At 38.1% G+C, this 8690-nt stretch overlaps 1 protein-coding gene across 3 annotated transcripts in view; it reads left to right on the top strand.

Moving 5' to 3' along the window:
* The first annotated feature begins 1428 nt into the window (after positions 1-1428).
* LOC144084879 (zinc finger matrin-type protein 4) overlaps positions 1429-8690 on the top strand; it is a 53396-nt gene continuing 46134 nt past the window's right edge. The window contains exon 1 of one of the 3 annotated variants that reach the window (XM_077613689.1): positions 1429-1929. In XM_077613689.1, the coding sequence (XP_077469815.1) occupies positions 1891-1929 (39 nt within the window). In that variant the 5' untranslated portion in view covers positions 1429-1890. The remainder of the gene's footprint in view (positions 1930-8690) is intronic. The other 2 variants (XM_077613688.1, XM_077613690.1) reach the window with 2 other exon arrangements.

The following is an 8690-nucleotide window of genomic DNA, read 5'->3' as shown; positions in this document are numbered from 1 at the left end:
GACCGTAAGAGATCTTTTTTATATAATTTACAGCCAATGTATATCTAAATCGAGCTTTACTTCTATATTGTATGCTTGATCTAACTCAGGTGGAACCAGGCAACTGTAACAGGGAAATACAACAATTCCGTTGACAATTGATTACTTTTGTTAAACTAACTAACTAACTGACTGACTGACTGACTGACTGACTAAATGACCAACTGGCTGACTGACTAAATGACCAACTGGCTGACTGACTGACTAAATGACTGAATGACTAACTAACTAACTGGCTGACTGATTAACCAACCAACTAACTGACTTACTAACTGACTGACTGATTGACCAATCAACCAACCAACTAACTGACTAACTGACTGACTGCCTGCCCAACTACTAACTAACTGACTAACTAACTGACTAACTAACTCACTAACTAACTGACTAACTAACTGACTAACTAACTGACTAACTAACTGACTAACTAACTGACTAACTAACTGACTAACTAACTGACTAACTAACTGACTACCTAACTGACTAACTAACTGACTAACTAACTGACTAACTAATTGACTGACTGACTAACTAACTGACTAACTAACTGACTAACTAACTTACTAACTTACTAACTAACTAACTTACTAACTAACTGACTAACTAACTAACTAACTAACTGACTGACTAACTGACTGACTGACTAACTAACTAACTAACTAACTAACTAACTAACTAACTAACTGACTAACTTACTGACTAACTAACTGACTAACTAACTGACTAACTAACTGACTAACTGCCTAACTAACTGACTAACTAACTGACTAACTAACTGACTGACTAACTGACTGACTAACTAACTGACTAACTGACTAACTAACTGACTAACTAACTGACTAGCTAACTGACTAACTAACTGACTAACTAACTGACTAACTAACTGAAGAACTAACCGACTAACTAACTGACTAACTAACTGACTATCTAACTGACTAACTAACTGACTAACTAACTGACTAACTAACTGACTAACTAACTGACTAACTAACTGACTAACTAACTGACTAACTAACTGACTAACTAACTGACTAACTAACTGACTAACTAACTGACTAACTAACTGACTAACTAACTGACTAACTAACTGACTAACTAACTGACTAACTGACTAACTGACTAACTAACTGACTAACTCACTAACTAACTGACTAACTAACTGAAGCACTAACTGACTAACTAACTAACTAAACACTATAAGGACATTCCCTCTCCCATTGTATAAAGTAAACAAAGCGGGGTGTTGGTGTGTGTGTGTGTGCACAACTACTATGAGTCACATTGTGCACACTTTGTTATCATTTTTTATATAATCCTTCTAATATCAGTGTGGGTGCAAAACTCACCCTATGCTTCCACACACTGGCATTTCCTGCATCCAAAGTGCATACGCGCATGCACAATGCAAGTCAAGGGCTCCCAGTCTTCCCAGTCTTTTCATTCATCCCTGGACAAGCTGAGCACCTCATCATCATCCGCATCATCATCATCAGCATCATCATCATCATCTTCATCATCATCATCACCACCACCTCTCTCTTCCCTCTCCCCCTTCTCATCAGTGCTGGGATCTCTTCCCGGGTAGGCTCCGTCTCTCCCCCAACAGTCGTCGTTGCGCGTGTCGGAGTGAAGGATCATGTCCACGGCGCTGCGCTTCTTGCCTCCGCGGCACACGGCTGAGAGGAGCCGATAAAGGACACGCGCAACAAGAGGAGACTTGCGTGTGCTTGTGCGCGCTTGTGACAATTGCACCAAGGAGGAGGACCGCCAAGATACAATAAAAGTCTTTTTTGGTGCTGTTTGACGGATTTAGACGGTGCAGGTGTACCAGTGAAAACACTCGGCTGACGGATGGTTGTCGAATCTGAAGAGAGGGGTAACCTCTGCAAGGTGAGACCTTAACTTATCATGGGAAGATACATGGATCAAAGTGCGTTTACTAAAGAGAGATTTTGTAGCGATGCCGAGTAGTAAAACAATGCAATACAATGCAACAATGAGTACATTGAAGAAGTATTGTGATTAAGTGACAGGTTAACGATGCTTAGGTTTCTATCATGAAGATTAAGATAACTCAAGATGCATATTTTTGAGTTGATCATAGATGCGTTACTGTCTTAAAATGTCACTGTAGTCATAGACGAGTATTGTCTTTAAGCACCGCAGGTAGAAGAACTTTTGATAATGCCGTTTGCATCACCGTATTAATAAAGAAATGTAGGTGATTAAACCATGTAAGAACACAAACATTTTATTGAATAAGACATTTATGTTCCAAGTGGAAATTAAAACTATGTGAATAAATATACCGATCACGGATGAATGAACGAAGGCAATTTTTAATATTTGGTTCATTCTATCATGTGATCAATTAAAATAGATTATTATTTATTTTATGCATTTACCTCGCAGGATTTTTAAGTCCAGGGAAATCGAATGAAACAAACAAAAAAAGTTTTAGAAAAGAGTTTCAGAGAATGAACTCATGTATGACTAATAGATGAATGGAGCCACCTGATGGTGTCGTGGTTCACTCGACTGACTGTGAGTATGATTGGTCGTTTGTCTCTCTGTATGCCCTATGTCTGACTGGCGACCAGTCTAGGGTGTAGTCTGCTCGAAGTCAGCTGGGATAGGCTCGGGCAACCCTTGTGAGGAGGCGCAGTACAATTGTGTTTTTCCTCTATCTTTACAAGAAGCCATTGATTCATTCTTCAGAAAAGATCCTTCATTTCCCTCAGCACGCTCAATCTTTTGAGTCCAATCAGGTCTATTTTTTGACATGCAGCAAAGGACTCACACAGTTGTTTGTGCATCCTTATTGATCTTGGCTTGCCAGTTTGGCAAATTGCAAGTGATTACACCTCAGCAATACTTGTCAAACTGTCTAAAATGAAATGGGAACAGATATTTCGTGTGACCATAAGTTACCAAGGCTGAACTAAAATTCACCAAAAAATCAATCTTTGACAAGCTGCTCCTCATTAACTAGTAATTTAAGTACACCTCAAGATGAAATTAGTTTATTATCATCCTAAGTCAACTTTAATTATTGTGGTATTTACTAAACTACTTTATACTTCTTGAATTGCTTGCTATTTCCGATGAAGTTGCCTATGGGCAGCCAGATTTTGGGAAGTATAACGACAAAGCATGTGTATCACTATTAATTACAAATAAATAGGTTTTGTATCCTGAATGATCAAATATATGTTGAAAATGGAGCAATATTAGGAAAAGCCAGTAAGCCACACAATCCCACACATGAAAATAAGTAGTCACTTGGTGTTGAGCAACTCTATGTATTTTTTTATTTTTATTTTTTACACACAAACATTGTGATTACATTCAAGTTATTGTCTTACACGGTGGTTGCGTTTTTAGCTCTTTTTTTTTACAATAAAAACCAGATGGGGTGCAGATAGGTAGTGAAGGCTTTGGTTCCAGAGCAATACTGTTCGAGCATGATCGAATACAGATCCATTATCTTGTGCTAGGCAGGCAGGAGAGCAGATTTTAAATAAATTAAATACAATTGCATAGTTACTTGCTGCAAACTCTGTTAAGAGGAGCTCGTAATTAAAATCCACTGCTGAGCCAATTTTAACTGGGTTTTTTTTCCCAAATAGCAGCACCAGAAGCATGTAAACAGTCCCTCCATTGAGAGTCTTACTATTTGTTCTAAATGAGTTAGCACTGATTACAATCCATCATGTTACAGGTAACCTTGTTAGTGCTATCTGGCCGGCCTGAGCTCTTGGTGTTTCTCCAAGATATTCCTGTTCATTTAGTTTTAAACTGCAGTCGAGGTGGAATAGAATAACTTAATAATAATGTCTTGATGAACGACCTAATGACCAATTTGGTAAATTGTTTCATGCATGCATAAGATTCATCGGAATCTGCCCAGAGTTGTGAAGTTTTTTTTAATTTTTTTTGCATTCCCGTTTTCAAGTGACTTTGTTTTGCAAATCTAACTGACTTTGAAATTGGTGATTGATCATATTTTTGTATAATTGTGAAATAGTAGCATCTCTTCCAACAATGTGTTAAATCACTATACACATTGACAACTTCAAAGAGCTTTCCACCAACTTCACCAATGGCCAATAGATGCAAAGAGTAGAAATTTGTATAGTTATATTCAAATTGGATCCTTCATATTAATAAGAAAGGCGACCTGGGGTAAGAGTGATTAGCATGTCCACCACACAGTTCTGAGACTGGGGGTTTAATCCCCGGCCTTCCTTTTTGAAGTTTTCCCCGTACTCCCGTGGGTTTTCTCTGGTTTCCCCCCACATCCTAAAAACATGGATGGTAGACTGGATGAACACTTTAAATTTTCCCTAGCCATGAGTGTGAACGTGAACGGTTGGTTATCTGTCAACCAATTCAGGGTGTCCTCTGCGTACTGCCCCAATTTGACTACGGTGGGCTCCAGACCCCCACGACCCTTGTGAGGATAAGCGGAACAGAAAATGAACTCAAGAATATATATATAACATTTCTTTGGGATATATATTACTTTTCTTTAGTCTTATAAAATGAGAAAATTGCCTATTACGCAAAATTTGGAGTCAGACCCTGTTGTAATTTTGCACTTTCTAATCCACGGCCGAGAAAGCAACCTGACCAGTCCTTTGGGCAGATTTAAAAAGAATCACTGCATAAAATAAATAATACACGTTTATTAGCGCGTGCATAATGTAGAAGTGCTCTGAGCCACTCAGAAATAGTCCATTTCGCCGTGCCACTGTTGGTCTCTCACGAGGTGGTGAAGTGCAAGTGGAGGAGAATCTGATTAACCAACTGGCATAATTTACTCAACCCTGGAGGGGTTAGCCGGGTAGCCATGCTCTTGAAAAGTGTTTGCTCTCCTGTGATCTCAAATAACCAGACAAAAAGAAAAAATCCCTGAGACATTCGAACGACAAATAATTTAATGCATTTGTTCATTCATTGATCATTAGGGAATTATGTTGATTGTTTGGAAATGGTTATTGAAATTGTTCCATAAAAATGGTACTGCTCCAATCTTTACAACGGGGGACAAGGCTCTGAGAGCTGCTGCCAAGGAAACATGTTCATGACTTTTAGCTACATAAGATCTGTTTGAACACAAAACTGCTTTTGGGGATGGGTTTGGATAGTACAAGCAAAGTGCTTTCGCAGCGTATCGTTACGATTTTTTAAATTTTTTTCCTCTCATTCCTTTCTTCAATTTTTTCATGATGTTAAATACCTTTTTACCGTGACTGGACGTTTGGTCGCCGGACGTTTGGTCACCCGGACGTTTGGTCGCCGGACGTTTGGTCGCCGGACGTTTGGTCGCCCGGGTGAATATAATTTTGAAAGCTGGTTTCATCAGTAGATATTTAGATATTAAACTCTTTCTCTCATGAATATAATTTTGATAGCTGGTTTCAACAGTAAACTCTCTGTCATGTTGTCAAACATCCGGCGACCAAACGTCCGGCAACCAAACGTCCGGGCGACCAAACGTCGGGCGACCAAACGTCGGGCGACCAAACGTCCGGCGACCAAACGTCCGGCGACCTAACGTCCGGCGACCAAACGTCCGGCGACCAAACGTCCGGCGACCTAACGTCCGGACGACCAAACGTCCGGGCGACCAAACGTCCGAGTACCCCTTTTTACATTGTATTTGCTGTTATTTTTGCCTGACCAGTGACAATAAAAAACACTACTTTCTTCTTTGGGGCCATAATGTGATAAATGATAGCAAAAAAGGCAAAAATACTCCCAGTGCACAAATGCAGACAAGAACTATAGCAGAAACAATGATGCTGGGAACTAAATGGCGGGCTAGGCACCGGTGTCGTAAAGTTGAAACGTCCTAGATCTAGGACATAGTAATCCGACGACTCCCTGTAATTGATTGATTACTTAACCTATTCAATGATATGCTGCATAGCAACAGGCAGCATATAATCTTCAAATATCCTTCTCGTTCACACATGGGCACACTCACACACAGGCACTGTATTTTGTGACCTTTCCAATGACTGTTTGCGTGCCAGCGTTTGCACGGGTGTATCTGGATCATTGCTTATGTGCGTGCTTGTGTGTGCGTGTGTTAGTGCATCAGAGTGTGGCCCATTTGACCTTTCTCAGTCTTCGTTCATTAATAGCAGCATAATACGCAATATGGAGCTGCCTGCTGTGGTTGTGTACACAGTGAAGTAATTGAGAGTGTCAAATAGATCTTTCCCCCTCTCGTTTTGAGACAAAGCTCATATCATTAAAATTGTGTTGCTCTAGTAATGATTAGTTTACTGAAATGTGCGAATATCATGGTTCATGTATCACTCAGTCAGAACCAGTCACATCTTTAATAAATATCTCAAGCCTGTCATGTTATGTTAATATTAGTGTTGGATAACTGCTTGCATTTTTTCATATATGGGGCCAAGCAGACAGACCTCTTTAGAAATCAATTTTCTTTTCCTGCATCACTGTACTTGGAAACTGGCTGTTTGCCAGGTGGGCAGGATAAGTGAGGGGGATATTTTGGATACATTAGGGGACGAGGTAGCAAAATATTGAAATACATAATCACATTGCTCCAACCACGTGAGTGACATGTTATTTTAAAATGTCACATACGACCCTGCCACACATAAAAGGGATAACACTTTGACATTTTGAACATAACCCACGGTGTTAGGTAGTGGGGTCAAGAAGATTTGATGACATTTCTCCACGGATGTATATGACTGTTTTTTTTTGCATAGAAACCTGCTAACTCTTATTTGTTTTTTTTTAAATTTGAGAATTGTTTGGGGGCAATTAATAACTATTGACATTTCCTGTATAAAAATGACCTTTAACTTCTTGTATTGTAATTCTAAATAGAGTGAAAAAATATTTGATTTGCTTACAGTGTGTTAGCTGTTCAAACAAAATCAGACTGCTTTTAAAGCTCGTAAAAAGAACAATAAGAAAATATAGTTTTATATGTAGGTTTTAGTTGAGTATCTCCAAAATGTTTAGTTTACACTGTAATTAGACCACAAAACTTTGATTTATACCCACTTTAATTTCAAACTAACGTTTGCTTTATATTTATCTGAAATATAAATTCTCTCAAGATCATTTGTCTGTGGAAAAAAAACATCCCGCTTATAAAAATGTTCATGCACTTATAAAAACAAGTCATTTAGGTTCTATTACGAATAAATATAGCATTGGCACTAACTTAGTGTCTGTGGGAATTACAAAAAACTGATATAGCTGTTCATTGCAAGTGTATTCATTGTTTATTTGTTGGTTCTCATGTCCCACTCAATAAACTCAAGCCTAGTCATGAAAATATATTGGTAAATATTTTGTCAAAACTTTTTAATTTCCCCCTTGTTAGATTTTACCTCAAAATTTTCATGTAACATGAAACACAAAAAGATCAACTGTCACCTAAAAAAGTTGAGACACTGGTTAAATACTATTTAGGCTCATAGGAGTAAAATAGTGCCGCTACTTGCAAGATTAATTTAATTCAATGACTGCGTTCATAACAGAATATACTCATATGAGTGGGACACAGAAGTCACAGGCAAGACAGTTTTTAATATAATTTAAAACAGCAAAACAAAATTAAAAATACGTAACATACCCTTATTGATTTATTTAATATGGCAAATTACTATATCACATGGCTCAAAGGGCAGACATCACACACAGACTGCTATTTATAGATGCAAGGTGCTGCAAGGTCATGGCCCATTTAATCCACTTCACATTGTGATGCGGTGGTCTCAGCGTATCCTTAAAGCTCACGCATCTATAGCTCATAGGGTGACCATTTCCACAACAGCAAAAAGGACGCCTTAGTGAGAAAGAAAAATCGTATTATCAAACTCAATTATATTCTATAATATGTATTACATTATGTTGTGTTGTGGTATTATATTACATTAAATTATACTATATTACATTACATCACATTAAATTAGACTATATTACATTACAATACATTACATTACCATATTTACGTATAAGCCGCACAATTAAAATTTCTTTAAAATCATTGCATTTTACAATTTCTCGCGTGTAAGTCACCCTCTGATTCACAATTTTCACCTCCATATTCATGGTTTCAACAGGGAGTACAAATGTGTTACTTAAAGGGAAAACCTTAAGAAAAATCATCGCATGTGGTATTTCTGAGATACTGTATACATTTTGTAAAGCTCGTAAAAAGAACAACATCATTAGGGTCAATATCATAAGGAATTAATTCATCCAATAATGGTTTCTTTGTTACTGCGAAACTGAAAATAACCAACAAAAATAAATGTTACTTTGCTGACATCTACTGGTGAAAAAGAGTTCATTTTGGTTAAATGCCATTTGTTTCCATACATCTCAGTGGGAGTTCCGAACTCGCCAACGCCACCAGTTAGAACATATTTTTGTGTAAAAACAGCCAAATACATGCACTAATGTAAATGGGAGTCAGAGATTGGCAGTTGATCCCACAAGGATGCTTGTGGGCGTGTCTCAGGACAACATTGTTTCATTTGCTGTCAGTCGTATAATGGAGGATTCTATTTATATGCACTTACACAGTGCTGCTTTAAAGTTGAAGCATCACACTTGAAGGAAGTGGGAGTCTGTCAAGTATGAATTGT

The sequence above is a fragment of the Stigmatopora argus genome, chromosome 11 (genome assembly GCF_051989625.1).
Source record: "Stigmatopora argus isolate UIUO_Sarg chromosome 11, RoL_Sarg_1.0, whole genome shotgun sequence".
NCBI lineage: Eukaryota > Metazoa > Chordata > Actinopteri > Syngnathiformes > Syngnathidae > Stigmatopora > Stigmatopora argus.
This window is presented reverse-complemented; position numbering and strand designations above follow the sequence as displayed.